Below are 17,228 nucleotides of genomic sequence, written 5' to 3' on the forward strand. Positions count from 1 at the left end.
TGTGGAAGGCAGAGGACAGGTCTAGGAGGAGGAGCACAGGGTAATGTAGGAGGCAGAGGACAGGTCTAGGAGGAGCAGCACAGAGTAATGTAGGAGGCAGAGGACAGGTCTAGGAGGAGCACAGGGTAATGTAGGAGGTAGAGGACAGGTCTAGGAGGAGCACAGGGTAATGTAGGAGGTAGAGGACAGGGATAGGAGGAGCACAGAGTAATGTAGGAGGTAGAGGACAGGTCTAGGAGGAGCAGCACAGGGTAATGTAGAAGGCAGAGGACAGGTCTAGGAGGAGCACAGAGTAATGTAGGAGGCAGAGTATAGGTCTAGGAGGAGGAGCACAGAGTAATGTAGAAGGCAGAGGACAGGTCTAGGAGGAGGAGCACAGAGTAATGTAGAAGGCAGAAGACAGGTCTAGGAGGAGCACAGGGTAATGTAGAAGGCAGAGGACAGGTCTAGGAGGAGGAGCACAGAGTAATGTAGAAGGCAGAGGACAGGTCTAGGAGGAGGAGCACAGAGTAATGTAGAAGGCAGAAGACAGGTCTAGGAGGAGCACAGGGTAATGTAGGAGGTAGAGGACAGGGATAGGAGGTGCACAGGGTAATGTAGGAGGTAGAGGACAGGTCTAGGAGGAGGAGCACAGGGTAATGTAGAAGGCAGAGGACAGGTGTAGGAGGAGGAGCACAGAGTAATGTAGAAGGCAGAGGACAGGTGTAGGAGGAGCACAGAGTAATGTAGAAGGCAGAGGACAGGTCTAGGAGGAGGAGCACAGAGTAATGTAGAAGGCAGAAGACAGGTCTAGGAGGAGCACAGGGTAATGTAGAAGGCAGAGGACAGGTCTAGGAGGAGGAGCACAGAGTAATGTAGAAGGCAGAAGACAGGTCTAGGAGGAGCACAGGGTAATGTAGGAGGTAGAGGACAGGTCTAGGAGGAGGAGCACAGGGTAATGTAGAAGGCAGAGGACAGGTCTAGGAGGAGCACAGAGTAATGTAGAAGGCAGAGGACAGGTGTAGGAGGAGGAGCACAGAGTAATGCAGAAGGCGGATGGCAGGTCTAGGAGGAGGAGCACAGAGTAATGTAGAAGGCAGGGGACAGGTCTAGGAGGAGGAGCACAGAGTAATGTAGAAGGCGGAGGGCAGGTCTAGGAGGAGGAGCACAGAGTAATGTAGAAGGCAGAGGACAGGTCTAGGAGGAGGAGCACAGAGTAATGTAGAAGGCAGAAGACAGGTATAGGAGGAGCACAGGGTAATGTAGGAGGTAGAGGACAGGTCTAGGAGGTGCACAGGGTAATGTAGGAGGTAGAGGACAGGTCTAGGAGGAGGAGCACAGGGTAATGTAGAAGGCAGAGGACAGGTCTAGGAGGAGGAGCACAGAGTAATGTAGAAGGCGGAGGGCAGGTCTAGGAGGAGGAGCACAGAGTAATGTAGAAGGCAGAGGACAGGTCTAGGAGGAGGAGCACAGAGTAATGTAGAAGGCAGAAGACAGGTATAGGAGGAGCACAGGGTAATGTAGGAGGTAGAGGACAGGTCTAGGAGGTGCACAGGGTAATGTAGGAGGTAGAGGACAGGTCTAGGAGGAGGAGCACAGGGTAATGTAGAAGGCAGAGGACAGGTGTAGGAGGAGGAGCACAGAGTAATGTAGAAGGCAGAGGACAGGTGTAGGAGGAGGAGCACAGAGTAATGTAGAAGGCAGAGCACAGGTGTAGGAGGAGGAGCACAGAGTAATGTAGAAGGCAGAGGACAGGGACAGGAGGAGGAGAACAGAGTAATGTAGAAGGCAGAGGACAGGTGTAGGAGGAGGAGCACAGAGTAATGTAGAAGGCAGAGGACAGGGACAGGAGGAGGAGAACAGAGTAATGTAGAAGGCAGAGGACAGGTGTAGGAGGAGGAGCACAGAGTAATGTAGAAGGCAGGCGACAGGTCTAGGAGGAGGAGCACAGAGTAATGTAGAAGGCAAAGGACAGGGACAGGAGGAGGAGCACAGAGTAATGTAGAAGGCAGAGGACAGGGACAGGAGGAGGAGAACAGAGTAATGTAGAAGGCAGAGGACAGGTCTAGGAGGAGGAGCACAGAGCAATGTAGAAGGCAGAGGACAGGTCTAGGAGGAGGAGCACAGAGTAATGTAGAAGGCAGAGGACAGGTGTAGGAGGAGGAGCACAGGGTAATGTAGGAGGTAGAGGACAGGTCTAGGAGGAGGAGCACAGAGTAATGTAGAAGGCAGAGGACAGGTCTAGGAGGTGGAGCACAGAGCAATGTAGAAGGCAGAGGACAGGTGTAGGAGGAGGAGCACAGAGTAATGTAGAAGGCAGAGGACAGGTCTAGGAGGAGGAGCACAGAGTAATGTAGAAGGCAGAGGACAGGTGTAGGAGGAGGAGCACAGGGTACTGTAGGAGGTAGAGGACAGGTCTAGGAGGAGGAGCACAGAGTAATGTAGAAGGCAGAGGACAGGTCTAGGAGGAGGAGCACAGAGTAATGTAGAAGGCAGAGGACAGGTCTAGGAGGAGGAGTACAGAGTAATGTAGAAGGCAGAGGACAGGTGTAGGAGGAGGAGCACAGAGTAATGTAGAAGGCAGAGGACAGGTGTAGGAGGAGGAGCACAGAGTAATGTAGAAGGCAGAGCACAGGTGTAGGAGGAGGAGCACAGAGTAATGTAGAAGGCAGAGGACAGGAGGAGGAGAACAGAGTAATGTAGAAGGCAGAGGACAGGTGTAGGAGGAGGAGCACAGAGTAATGTAGAAGGCAGAGGACAGGGACAGGAGGAGGAGAACAGAGTAATGTAGAAGGCAGAGGACAGGTGTAGGAGGAGGAGCACAGAGTAATGTAGAAGGCAGGCGACAGGTCTAGGAGGAGGAGCACAGAGTAATGTAGAAGGCAAAGGACAGGGACAGGAGGAGGAGCACAGAGTAATGTAGAAGGCAGAGGACAGGGACAGGAGGAGGAGAACAGAGTAATGTAGAAGGCAGAGGACAGGTCTAGGAGGAGGAGCACAGAGCAATGTAGAAGGCAGAGGACAGGTCTAGGAGGAGGAGCACAGAGTAATGTAGAAGGCAGAGGACAGGTGTAGGAGGAGGAGCACAGGGTAATGTAGGAGGTAGAGGACAGGTCTAGGAGGAGGAGCACAGAGTAATGTAGAAGGCAGAGGACAGGTCTAGGAGGTGGAGCACAGAGCAATGTAGAAGGAAGAGGACAGGTGTAGGAGGAGGAGCACAGGGTAATGTAGGAGGTAGAGGACAGGTCTAGGAGGAGGAGCACAGAGTAATGTAGAAGGCAGAGGACAGGTCTAGGAGGAGGAGCACAGGGTAATGTAGAAGGCAGAGGACAGGTCTAGGAGGAGGAGCACAGAGTAATGTAGAAGGCAGAGGACAGGTCTAGGAGGAGGAGCACAGGGTAATGTAGGAGGTAGAGGACAGGTCTAGGAGGAGGAGCACAGAGTAATGTAGAAGGCAGAGGACAGGTCTAGGAGGAGGAGCACAGAGTAATGTAGAAGGCAGAGGACAGGTCTAGGAGGAGGAGTACAGGGTAATGTAGAAGGCAGAGGACAGGTCTAGGAGGAGGAGCACAGGGTAATGTAGAAGGCAGAGGACAGGTCTAGGAGGAGGAGCACAGAATAATGTAGAAGGCAGAGGACAGGTCTAGGAGGAAGAGCACAGAGTAATGTAGAAGGCAGAGGACAGGTCTAGGAGGAGGAGTACAGGGTAATGTAGAAGGCAGAGGACAGGTCTAGGAGGAGGAGCACAGGGTAATGTAGAAGGCAGAGGACAGGTCTAGGAGGAGGAGCACAGGGTAATGTAGAAGGCAGAGGACAGGGACAGGAGGAGCAGAGAACAATTGTCTTGAGCTTGTAGCAGATAGTGAATCATTAGTTACTTTGGTTGCGTTGGTTTCAGCAGAGTTTAGTGGGTTGGAAGCCGGATCGCAGCTAATGTAAAAGTGAGCTGGATGAGAGATGGGAGGGCAGGTAATGTGAACATGTACAAATTTAGAGTCCAATTAATGAGATGGGATTATATCTGTCTTGGAGGATGGGTGTGATGGTTGTATGTGTAAAGTAAGAAGAGATGATGCCAGAGTTTGGTGACACTTAGGAGGAATAAGGTGAAGTAAGAGCACAGATGTCCACATGTATCTGTATTTGATCCATTAATGGAGGCCGCAGTGAAATAAATGCAGCTGGAGATCATCTGCAATCACCAGGCGACGTGAAAAGAAATCTATCTATGTGTTTTCCAGATAAAGCCGAGTAGATCTCGCGCCCCGCTGCCTGCCGGTGAAGTGATGATGGTGCAGGCCGCACAAGTCACAGTCAAAGCAGAAGGCCGCACAAGTCACAGTCAAAGCAGAAGGCCGCACAAGTCACAGTCAAAGCAGAAGGCCGCACAAGTCACAGTCAAAGCAGAAGTTTCCATGAAGTTTATTACAATCAACAGTAAAAAATGTACAAAGTAAAGAATATACAAGGAGGCAAAATATGGCGAAAACGGCAATAAGGACCGCGGCAGGCGGGACGGCACCGATTATCTGGAGCGGAAAACCGCTGATGGCCGATGAGATGAACGACCAGATATCGGGATTACGGGGGCCATCCAGCCACGCTCTCCCCCATAGTGATCCAGCGCTGACCCTCGGCCCCGTACTTGCTCTTAGTTGCCGATACACAGTATATATTGCAGGATCTAAACTGTGAAAACTGAGCAAACAGCTCCCGTATCTCAGCTTCCTGAATCCCTTCAATCTCCAAGTGATCCATCGCTTTATTTTTAGATTTCGGCAGTAATAATCTATAAGATTGGATGAATCTCGTGATTTCTGGAGGGATCGGCTTCAAGATATTCTCACCCTCAAGGTTTTCTTCTGGTTTCCAGAGCGCTGGCCAGTTTCCTATAACTTATTGTACAGTAATTTCCAGAATCTGCTTCCTTAAGAATAAATCTGGCACTGTGCAGTACACCGGCTTGCGGTGGCTTTTTAAGCGCAGTATTAGTGCAATGTAATTGTGATCAGATCCTGGTCGGCCGTATCCCTCCTCATCTCACCCCCGATCCCTCCTCATCTCACCCCCGATCCCTCCTCATCTCACCCCAGGTCACTCCTCATCTCACCCCCGGTCACTCCTTATCTCACCCCCGGTCCCTCCTCATCTCACCCCTGGTTCCTCCTCATCTCATCCCCGATCCCTCTTCATCTCACCCCCGATCCATCTCACCCCTGATCACTCCTCATCTCACCCCCGGTCACTCCTCATCTTACCCCCGATCCCTCCTCATCTCACCCCAGGTCACTCCTCATCTCACCCCAGGTCACTCATCTCACCCCCGGTCACTCCTCATCTCACCCCCGGTCCCTCCTCATCTCACCCCTGGTTCCTCCTCATCTCATCCCCGATCCCTCTTCATCTCACCCCCGATCCATCTCACCCCTGATCACTCCTCATCTCACCCCCGGTCACTCCTCATCTTACCCCCGATCCCTCCTCATCTCACCCCCGATCCCTCCTCATCTCACCCCCGATCCCTCCTCATCTCACCCCCGATCCCTCCTCATCTCACCCCCAATCCCTCCTCATCTCACCCCCAATCCCTCCTCATCTCACCCCTGGTCCCTCCTCATCTCACCCCTGGTCCCTCCTCATCTCATCCCCGATCCCTCCTCATCTCACCCCTGGTCACTCCTCATCTCACCCCCGGTCCCTCCTCATCTCACCCCTGGTCCCTCCTCATCTCATCCCCGATCCCTCCTCATCTCACCCCCGGTCACTCCTCATCTCACCCCCTGGTCACTCCTCATCTCACCCCCTGGTCACTCCTCATCTCACCCCCAATCCCTCCTCATCTCACCCCCGATCCCTCCTCATCTCACCCCCGGTCCATCCTCATCTCACCCTCGGTCACTCCTCCTCTCACCCCCGATCCCTCCTCATCTCACCCCCGATCCCTCCTCATCTCACCCCCGATCCCTCCTCATCTCACCCCCAATCCCTCCTCATCTCACCCCCGGTCCCTCCTCATCTCACCCCCGGTCACTCCTCATTTCACCCCCGATCACTCATCTCACCCCCGATCCCTCCTCATCTCACCCCCAATCCCTCCTCATCTCACCCCCTGGTCACTCCTCATCTCACCCCCGATCCCTCCTCATCTCACCCCCGGTCCATCCTCATCTCACCCTCGGTCACTCCTCCTCTCACCCCCGATCCCTCCTCATCTCACCCCCGATCCCTCCTCATCTCACCCCCGATCCCTCCTCATCTCACCCCCAATCCCTCCTCATCTCACCCCCGGTCCCTCCTCATCTCACCCCCGGTCACTCCTCATTTCACCCCCGATCACTCATCTCACCCCCGATCCCTCCTCATCTCACCCCCAATCCCTCCTCATCTCACCCCCTGGTCACTCCTCATCTCACCCCCGATCCCTCCTCATCTCACCCCCGGTCACTCCTCATCTCACCGCCGATCCCTCCTCATCTCACCCCCGGTCCCTCCTCATCTCACCCACGGTCACTCCTCATCTCACCCCCGATCCCTCCTCATCTCACCCCCGATCCCTCCTCATCTCACCCCCGATCCCTCCTCATCTCACCCCCGGTCACTCCTCATCTCACCCCCGATCCCTCCTCATCTCACCCCCGATCCCTCCTCATCTCACCCCCAATCCCTCCTCATCTCACCCCCGGTCCCTCCTCATCTCACCCCTGGTCCCTCCTCATCTCATCCCCGATCCTTCCTCATCTCACCCTCGGTCACTCCTCATCTCACCCCCGGTCCCTCCTCATCTCACCCCCGGTCCCTCCTCATCTCACCCCTGGTCCCTCCTCATCTCACCCCCGATCCCTTGTCATCTCACCCCCGATCACTCATCTCACCCCCGATCCCTCCTCATCTCACCCCTGATCACTCCTCATCTCACCCCGATCACTCCTCATGTCACCCCCGATCCCTCCTCATCTCACCCCCGATCCCTCCTCATCTCACCCCCGATCACTCCTCATGTCACCCCCGATCACTCCTCATCTCACCCCCGATCCCTCCTCATCTCACCCCCGATCACTCCTCATGTCACCCCCGATCACTCCTCATCTCTCCCCCGATCACTCCTCATCTCATCCCCGATCACTCCTCATGTCACCCCCGATCACTCCTCATGTCACCCCCGATCACTCCTCATCTCACCCCCGATCCCTCCTCATCTCACCCCCGATCACTCCTCATGTCACCCCCGATCACTCCTCATCTCTCCCCCGATCACTCCTCATCTCACCCCCGATCACTCCTCATGTCACCCCCGATCACTCCTCATCTCTCCCCCGATCACTCCTCATCTCATCCCCGGGCCTTGCACTGGATCTCTGCTGGGAGGTGACGATTTGCTGAGTCTGTCGTATGGTGGAGCACAAGGGATGAGAAGTCACTGGTGGCTGGAGCCTACGGATGAGAGCGACACATGAGTGTTAATGGCGGCATAAACTACAAACATCTCACACCTAGTACGCCCGACGCCAGTAATCCTAGAATACCGCCACCTAGCAGCGGCACTGTGCCAACATCATAGGGCCATGCTGCTTCATACAACTTGTCAAGTAGTATAAAGATTATATGATAAAATTTAGCAGCAGAATTGTGAATGCAGCTCTGGAAGTGATTCAGGTGTACGATCAAAGTGACCTCAGATTTGTGAATGCAGCACTGGAAGTGACTGAGGTGTACGATCTAATGTGACCTCAGATTTGTGAATGCAGCTCTGGAAGTGACTGAGGTGTACGATCTAATGTGACCTCAGATTTGTGAATGCAGCTCTGGAAGTGACTGAGGTGTATGATCTAATGTGACCTCAGATTTGTGAATGCAGCTCTGGAAGTGACTGAGGTGTACGATCTAATGTGACCTCAGATTTGTGAATGCCGCTCTGGAAGTGACTGAGGTGTACGATCTAATGTGACCTCAGATTTGTGAATGCAGCTCTGAATGTGATTTGATCGTAGGACACAATCTAACTGCAGGATTATAATGCACCTATGCGGGTGATTGGGGTATAGAAAAACAGAAGTATTATGAATGCAGCTCTGGATGTGACTGTAGTATAACACAAAGTAACTATGTGATTGTAGCTGCAGCACTGGATGTGACTGGAGTCTAAGACCTAATGTAACAGCCGGATTGTGTGATGTGTTTTCCTACGGAGCAGTGGAAAAACACTTTGCATGGGTCAGCGGGACGCGCGGAGCCTTCAGTATAATCAGCGGCACAATGATAAATGCGCGGTATTAAGGAGGGGGATGAGTCAGTGACATCAGAGTAATGAGCCGGAGAACACAGGTGGCGGCTCTACCCCCCCATCACCCCCCGGCCGCTGTCAGCTCCTCTCCTGGACCAGCTGCACTGTGACCAAGAGGAGCCGCAGCAGCCGGCAGGCAGCGCAATAATCGCCGCGGTTCTCATGTTTGCACCGTTCGGAGGGTTCTTCATCCTCTTCAATGGATCTGGAGACTCGTACTTTTTTCCATTACCGATATATTAATTCCCTAAAGCTTAAATGAAACAGCAGGGGGCGCTGAGTTATCTGTGCTGTATGAGGTCTAAGGGGTAACGTCTCTCCTTGTGGACCCCTTAGGTCTTAATCACACACCTCTCATACAGCCCAATCAGATCTCTTGCTTTGCACTGAGGAGGGGGCAGCACCCAGAAACAAGTGTCTGTAAGTCATGTGACAAGGCTCGTTGTATGAGCGATCCCCGGCTCCCTCTAGTGGCAAACATGCGACACTACAGAGGCAAGGGTTAATGTGCATGTGTATTATAAGACCAGACTTCTGAGAATTATTTCTTAACAAGTTTATGGCTCAGAGCTGTTATCTGATGCAGAGCTCCAAGTCTGTATTTACACAAAGCGTTCACTACAACCAGGCCACCAGGGGGCGCTGCTCTAATATAGTCTTTATGCACTAAGCGTTCACTACAACCAGGCCACCAGGGGGCGCTGCTCTAAAATAGTCTTTATGCACTAAGCGTTCACTACAACCAGGCCACCAGGGGGCGCTGCTCTAATATAGTCTTTATGCACTAAGCGTTCACTACAACCAGGCCACCAGGGGGCTCTGCTCTAATATAGTCTTTATGCACTAAGCTTTCAGTACAAACAGGCCACCAGGGGGCGCTGCACTAATATAGCCTATATATACTAAGCGTTAAGTACAATGAGGCCACAAGAGGGCGCTGCTGTAATATCATCTATACTAAGCTTTCAGCACAAATAGGCCACCAGGGGGCGCTGCTCTACTATAGTTTATATATACTAAGCTTTCAGAACAAACAGGCCACCAGGGGGCGCTGCTCTACTATAGTTTATATATACTAAGCTTTCAGAACAAACAGGCCACCAGGGGGCGCTGCTCTACTATAGTTTATATATACTAAGCTTTCAGAACAAACAGGCCACCAGGGGGGCGCTGCTCTACTATAGTTTATATATACTAAGCTTTCAGAACAAACAGGCCACCAGGGGGCGCTGCTCTACTATAGTTTATATATACTAAGCTTTCAGAACAAACAGGCCACCAGGGGGCGCTGCTCTACTATAGTTTATATATACTAAGCTTTCAGAACAAACAGGCCACCAGGGGGCGCTGCTCTACTATAGTTTATATATACTAAGCTTTCAGAACAAACAGGCCACCAGGGGGCGCTGCTCTAATGAAACCCTTCATATATGGACATCGAGCCCAGGGATGAGCATGAGATAGGTGGAGATCGCCAAGGTCACATGACCGCGCTATTATTAGCCCATTTCTTAAAGCGCGGTGTGAACACGTGAGAGATAAGCGGGGCCGGAGTGCCCCCCGTGTGTACATGACAGCGGCTGCTGATAATCCGACCCCGGACGCCATATGCTCCGCGTCTCTGATAAAGGTTCACTGCAGACGGCGAATCTTCCACCATAATAAGCCGATGTGTAATCAGCGGCCGGACGGTTTACAGGACGCCCGGCCCACCCATGTCACAATCTACAAGTCTGCAGAGACCACCAATGTCACCACCTAATCGCTTACTGGCATGCAAATCAGCCCTCCAGGAAATAGCTCATTTACATAATATTCCCAGGAAGCATTGCTTGTAAGACGCGAGCCAGCCCCCGCTGATGGATCTGCAGCAGGAGGGTCTCTGCCCCCGGTCCTAAACCCCGATCCCCTCCATACACCTGGTCAGGGAACATAGCGGGCACTAGGACCTCGCTGTCACCTGTTCTGTTCAGCAGCTTCTGCCGCGCTCTGACAAAGGCTAAAATATCAGCGTCCACCTGGCTGTCGCCCGTCAGAGGGATGGGGGTCTCTGCGCCCCGGGACGCCCTGGAATGACACATGGACAATGTTACACTTACATCTATTGCTTTATTCTAATCTCAGTTTTAAAAATTATATTTTGTCAAAGCCGAAACTCTGCACTGAATAAATAATAATATCTATAATGTCATTACAGGAGCTGCAGTTATGATTTTCTAAAGCTTGGTGACTGTATAAATCTGTATGTAGTGAGCTCCCTCTAGTGGTGACTGTATAAATCTGTATGTAGTGAGCTCCCTCTAGTGGTGACTGTATAAATCTGTATGTAGTGAGCTCCCTCTAGTGTTGACTGTATAAATCTGTATGTAGTGAGCTCCCTCTAGTGGTGGCTGTATAAATCTGTATGTAGTGAGCTCCCTCTAGTGGTGGCTGTATAAATCTGTATGTAGTGAGCTCCCTCTAGTGGTGGCTGTATAAATCTGTATGCAGTGAGCTCCCTCTAGTGGTGGCTGTATAAATCTGTATGTAGTGAGCTCCCTCTAGTGTTGACTGTATAAATCTGTATGTAGTGAGCTCCCTCTAGTGGTGGCTGTATAAATCTGTATGTAGTGAGCTCCCTCTTGTGGTGGCTGTATAAATCAGTATGTAGTGAGCTCCCCCTAGTGGTGGCTGTATAAATCTGTATGTACTGAGCTCCCCCTAGTGGTGGCTGTATAAATCTGTATGCACTGAGCTCCCTCTAGTGGTGGCTGTATAAATCTGTATGTAGTGAGCTCCCTCTAGTGTTGACTGTATAAATCTGTATGTAGTGAGCTCCCTCTAGTGGTGGCTGTATAAATCTGTATGTAGTGAGCTCCCTCTAGTGGTGGCTGTATAAATCTGTATGCAGTGAGCTCCCTCTAGTGGTGGCTGTATAGATCTGTATGTAGTGAGCTCCCTCTAGTGGTGGCTGTATAAATCTGTATGCAGTGAGCTCCCTCTAGTGGTGACTGTATAAATCTGTATGTAGTGAGCTCCCTCTAGTGGTGACTGTATAAATCTGTATGTAGTGAGCTCCCTCTAGTGGTGACTGTATAAATCTGTATGCAGTGAGCTCCCTCTAGTGGTGACTGTATAAATCTGTATGTAGTGAGCTCCCTCTAGTGGTGACTGTATAAATCTGTATGTAGTGAGCTCCCTCTAGTGTTGACTGTATAAATCTGTATGTAGTGAGCTCCCTCTAGTGGTGGCTGTATAAATCTGTATGTAGTGAGCTCCCTCTAGTGGTGGCTGTATAAATCTGTATGTAGTGAGCTCCCTCTAGTGGTGGCTGTATAAATCTGTATGCAGTGAGCTCCCTCTAGTGGTGGCTGTATAAATCTGTATGTAGTGAGCTCCCTCTAGTGTTGACTGTATAAATCTGTATGTAGTGAGCTCCCTCTAGTGGTGGCTGTATAAATCTGTATGTAGTGAGCTCCCTCTTGTGGTGGCTGTATAAATCAGTATGTAGTGAGCTCCCCCTAGTGGTGGCTGTATAAATCTGTATGTACTGAGCTCCCCCTAGTGGTGGCTGTATAAATCTGTATGCACTGAGCTCCCTCTAGTGGTGGCTGTATAAATCTGTATGTAGTGAGCTCCCTCTAGTGTTGACTGTATAAATCTGTATGTAGTGAGCTCCCTCTAGTGGTGGCTGTATAAATCTGTATGTAGTGAGCTCCCTCTAGTGGTGGCTGTATAAATCTGTATGCAGTGAGCTCCCTCTAGTGGTGGCTGTATAGATCTGTATGTAGTGAGCTCCCTCTAGTGGTGGCTGTATAAATCTGTATGCAGTGAGCTCCCTCTAGTGGTGACTGTATAAATCTGTATGTAGTGAGCTCCCTCTAGTGGTGGCTGTATAAATCTGTATGTAGTGAGCTCCCTCTAGTGGTGGCTGTATAAATCTGTATGCAGTGAGCTCCCTCTAGTGGTGACTGTATAAATCTGTATGTAGTGAGCCCCCTCTAGTGGTGGCTGTATAAATCTGTATGCAGTGAGCTCCCTCTAGTGGTGACTGTATAAATCTGTATGTAGTGAGCTCCCTCTAGTGGTGACTGTATAAATCTGTATGTAGTGAGCTCCCTCTAGTGGTGACTGTATAAATCTGTATGCAGTGAGCTCCCTCTAGTGGTGACTGTATAAATCTGTATGTAGTGAGCTCCCTCTAGTGGTGACTGTATAAATCTGTATGTAGTGAGCTCCCTCTAGTGTTGACTGTATAAATCTGTATGTAGTGAGCTCCCTCTAGTGGTGGCTGTATAAATCTGTATGTAGTGAGCTCCCTCTAGTGGTGGCTGTATAAATCTGTATGTAGTGAGCTCCCTCTAGTGGTGGCTGTATAAATCTGTATGCAGTGAGCTCCCTCTAGTGGTGGCTGTATAAATCTGTATGTAGTGAGCTCCCTCTAGTGTTGACTGTATAAATCTGTATGTAGTGAGCTCCCTCTAGTGGTGGCTGTATAAATCTGTATGTAGTGAGCTCCCTCTTGTGGTGGCTGTATAAATCAGTATGTAGTGAGCTCCCCCTAGTGGTGGCTGTATAAATCTGTATGTACTGAGCTCCCCCTAGTGGTGGCTGTATAAATCTGTATGCACTGAGCTCCCTCTAGTGGTGGCTGTATAAATCTGTATGTAGTGAGCTCCCTCTAGTGTTGACTGTATAAATCTGTATGTAGTGAGCTCCCTCTAGTGGTGGCTGTATAAATCTGTATGTAGTGAGCTCCCTCTAGTGGTGGCTGTATAAATCTGTATGCAGTGAGCTCCCTCTAGTGGTGGCTGTATAGATCTGTATGTAGTGAGCTCCCTCTAGTGGTGGCTGTATAAATCTGTATGCAGTGAGCTCCCTCTAGTGGTGACTGTATAAATCTGTATGTAGTGAGCTCCCTCTAGTGGTGACTGTATAAATCTGTATGTAGTGAGCTCCCTCTAGTGGTGACTGTATAAATCTGTATGCAGTGAGCTCCCTCTAGTGGTGACTGTATAAATCTGTATGTAGTGAGCTCCCTCTAGTGGTGACTGTATAAATCTGTATGTAGTGAGCTCCCTCTAGTGTTGACTGTATAAATCTGTATGTAGTGAGCTCCCTCTAGTGGTGGCTGTATAAATCTGTATGTAGTGAGCTCCCTCTAGTGGTGGCTGTATAAATCTGTATGTAGTGAGCTCCCTCTAGTGGTGGCTGTATAAATCTGTATGCAGTGAGCTCCCTCTAGTGGTGGCTGTATAAATCTGTATGTAGTGAGCTCCCTCTAGTGTTGACTGTATAAATCTGTATGTAGTGAGCGCCCTCTAGTGGTGGCTGTATAAATCTGTATGTAGTGAGCTCCCTCTTGTGGTGGCTGTATAAATCAGTATGTAGTGAGCTCCCCCTAGTGGTGGCTGTATAAATCTGTATGTACTGAGCTCCCCCTAGTGGTGGCTGTATAAATCTGTATGCACTGAGCTCCCTCTAGTGGTGGCTGTATAAATCTGTATGTAGTGAGCTCCCTCTAGTGTTGACTGTATAAATCTGTATGTAGTGAGCTCCCTCTAGTGGTGGCTGTATAAATCTGTATGTAGTGAGCTCCCTCTAGTGGTGGCTGTATAAATCTGTATGCAGTGAGCTCCCTCTAGTGGTGGCTGTATAGATCTGTATGTAGTGAGCTCCCTCTAGTGGTGGCTGTATAAATCTGTATGCAGTGAGCTCCCTCTAGTGGTGACTGTATAAATCTGTATGTAGTGAGCTCCCTCTAGTGGTGGCTGTATAAATCTGTATGTAGTGAGCTCCCTCTAGTGGTGGCTGTATAAATCTGTATGCAGTGAGCTCCCTCTAGTGGTGACTGTATAAATCTGTATGTAGTGAGCCCCCTCTAGTGGTGGCTGTATAAATCTGTATGTAGTGAGCTCCCTCTAGTGGTGACTGTATAAATCTGTATGTAGTGAGCTCCCTCTAGTGGTGGCTGTATAAATCTGTATGTAGTGAGCTCCCTCTAGTGTTGACTGTATAAATCTGTATGTAGTGAGCTCCCTCTAGTGGTGGCTGTATAAATCTGTATGTAGTGAGCTCCCTCTAGTGGTGGCTGTATAAATCTGTATGCAGTGAGCTCCCTCTAGTGGTGGCTGTATAGATCTGTATGTAGTGAGCTCCCTCTAGTGGTGGCTGTATAAATCTGTATGCAGTGAGCTCCCTCTAGTGGTGACTGTATAAATCTGTATGTAGTGAGCTCCCTCTAGTGGTGGCTGTATAAATCTGTATGTAGTGAGCTCCCTCTAGTGGTGGCTGTATAAATCTGTATGCAGTGAGCTCCCTCTAGTGGTGACTGTATAAATCTGTATGTAGTGAGCCCCCTCTAGTGGTGGCTGTATAAATCTGTATGTAGTGAGCTCCCTCTAGTGGTGACTGTATAAATCTGTATGTAGTGAGCCCCCTCTAGTGGTGGCTGTATAAATCTATATGTAGTGAGCTCCCTCTAGTGGTGACTGTATAAATCTGTATGTAGTGAGCTTCCTCTAGTGGTGACTGTATAAATCTGTATGTAGTGAGCTCCCTCTAGTGGTGACTGTATAAATCTGTATGTAGTGAGCTCCCCCTAGTGGTGGCTGTATAAATCTGTATGTAGTGACCTCCCCCTAGTGGTGGCTGTATAAATCTGTATGTAGTGAGCTCCCTCTAGTGGTGACTGTACAAATCTGTATGCAGTGAGCTCCCTCTAGTGGTGGCTGTATAAATCTGTATGTAGTGAGCCCCCTCTAGTGGTGGCTGTATAAATCTGTATGTAGTGAGCTTCCTCTAGAGGTGACTGTATAAATCTGTATGTAGTGAGCTCCCTCTAGTGGTGACTGTATAAATCTGTATGTAGTGAGCTCCCCCTAGTGGTGGCTGTATAAATCTGTATGTAGTGACCTCCCCCTAGTGGTGGCTGTATAAATCTGTATGTAGTGAGCTCCCTCTAGTGGTGACTGTACAAATCTGTATGCAGTGAGCTCCCTCTAGTGGTGGCTGTATAAATCTGTATGCAGTGAGCCCCCTCTAGTGGTGTCTGTATAAATCTGTATGTAGTGATCTCCCCCTAGTGGTGGCTGTATAAATCTGTATGTAGTGAGCTCCCTCTAGTGGTGGCTGTATAAATCTGTATGTAGTGAGCTCCCTCTAGTGGTGACTGTACAAATCTGTATGCAGTGAGCTCCCTCTAGTGGTGGCTGTATAAATCTGTATGTAGTGAGCTCCCTCTAGTGGTGGCTGTATAAATCTGTGTGTAGTGAGCTCCCTCTAGTGGTGACTGTATAAATCTGTATGCAGTGAGCCCCCCCTAGTGGTGGCTGTATAAATCTATATGTAGTGAGCTCCCTCTAGTGTTGGCTGTATAAATCTGTATGTAGTGAGCCCCCTCTAGTGGTGGCTGTATAAATCTGTATGCAGTGAGCCCCCCCTAGTGGTGGCTGTATAAATCTATATGTAGTGAGCTCCCTCTAGTGGTGACTGTATAAATCTGTATGCAGTGAGCTTCCTCTAGTGGTGACTGTATAAATCTGTATGTAGTGAGCTCCCTCTAGTGGTGACTGTATAAATCTGTATGTAGTGAGCTCCCTCTAGTGGTGACTGTATAAATCTGTATGCAGTGAGCTTCCTCTAGTGGTGACTGTATAAATCTGTATGTAGTGAGCTCCCTCTAGTGGTGGCTGTATAAATCTGTATGTAGTGAGCTTCCTCTAGTGGTGACTGTATAAATCTGTATGCAGTGAGCCCCCCCTAGTGGTGGCTGTATAAATCTGTATGTAGTGAGCCCCCTCTAGTGGAGGCTGTATAAATCTGTATGTAGTGAGCTTCCTCTAGTGGTGACTGTATAAATCTGTATGTAGTGAGCTCCCTCTAGTGGTGGCTGTATAAATCTGTATGTAGTGAGCTCCCTCTAGTGGTGACTGTATAAATCTGTATGCAGTGAGCTCCCTCTAGTGGTGGTTGTATAAATCTGTATGCAGTGAGCTCCCTCTAGTGGTGGCTGTATAAATCTGTATGTAGTGAGCTCCCCCTAGTGGTGACTGTATAAATCTGCATGTAGTGAGCTCCCCCTAGTGGTGGCTGTATAAATCTGTATGTAGTGAGCTCCCCCTAGTGGTGACTGTATAAATCTGTATGCAGTGAGCTCCCTCTAGTGGTGGCTGTATAAATCTGTATGTAATGAGCTCCCCCTAGTGGTGGCTGTATAAATCTGTATGTAGTGAGCTCCCTCTAGTGGTGGCTGTATAAATCTGTACGTAGTGAGCTTCCTCTAGTGGTGACTGTATAAATCTGTATGTAGTGAGCTCCCTCTAGTGGTGGCTGTATAAATCTGTACGTAGTGAGCTTCCTCTAGTGGTGACTGTATAAATCTGTATGTAGTGAGCTCCCCCTAGTGGTGGCTGTATAAATCTGTATGTAGTGAGCTCCCCCTAGTGGTGACTGTATAAATCTGTATGCAGTGAGCTCCCTCTAGTGGTGGCTGTATAAATCTGTATGTAATGAGCTCCCCCTAGTGGTGGCTGTATAAATCTGTATGTAGTGAGCTCCCTCTAGTGGTGGCTGTATAAATCTGTACGTAGTGAGCTTCCTCTAGTGGTGACTGTATAAATCTGTATGCAGTGAGCTCCCTCTAGTGGTGGCTGTATAAATCTATATGTAGTGAGCTCCCTCTAGTGGTGGCTGTATAAATCTGTATGTAGTGAGCTCCCTCTAGTGGTGGCTGTATAAATCAGAATGTAGTGAGCTCCCTCTAGTGGTGGCTGTATAAATCTGTATGTAGTGAGCTCCCTCTAGTGGTGGCTGTATAAATCTGTATGTAGTGAGCTCCCTCTAGTGGTGGCTGTATAAATCTGTATGTAGTGATCTCCCTCTAGTGGTGGCTGTATAAATCTGTATGTAGTGAGCTTCTCCTAGTGGTGGCTGTATAAATCTGTATGTAGTGAGCTCCCTCTAGTGGTGGTTGTATAAATCAGTATGT

At 49.6% G+C, this 17,228-nt stretch overlaps 1 protein-coding gene across 2 annotated transcripts in view; it reads right to left on the bottom strand.

Moving 5' to 3' along the window:
* Window positions 1-7,005: 7,005 nt before the first annotated feature.
* KIF6 (kinesin family member 6) overlaps window positions 7,006-17,228 on the bottom strand; it is a 642,838-nt gene continuing 632,615 nt past the window's right edge. The window contains exons 21-22 of one of the 2 annotated variants that reach the window (XM_073671718.1): window positions 10,221-10,327; window positions 7,228-7,410 (exon numbers count right to left, since the gene is read on the bottom strand). In XM_073671718.1, the coding sequence (XP_073527819.1) occupies window positions 7,394-7,410; window positions 10,221-10,327 (124 nt within the window). In that variant the 3' untranslated portion in view covers window positions 7,228-7,393. Of the gene's footprint in view, window positions 7,411-10,220; window positions 10,328-17,228 lie in introns of both variants that reach the window. The other variant, XM_073671717.1, reaches the window with a different exon arrangement.

Source organism: Phyllobates terribilis, unplaced genomic scaffold, assembly GCF_046119375.1.
Source record: "Phyllobates terribilis strain yellow unplaced genomic scaffold, ASM4611937v1 Scaffold_3__8_contigs__length_932513732, whole genome shotgun sequence".
NCBI lineage: Eukaryota > Metazoa > Chordata > Amphibia > Anura > Dendrobatidae > Phyllobates > Phyllobates terribilis.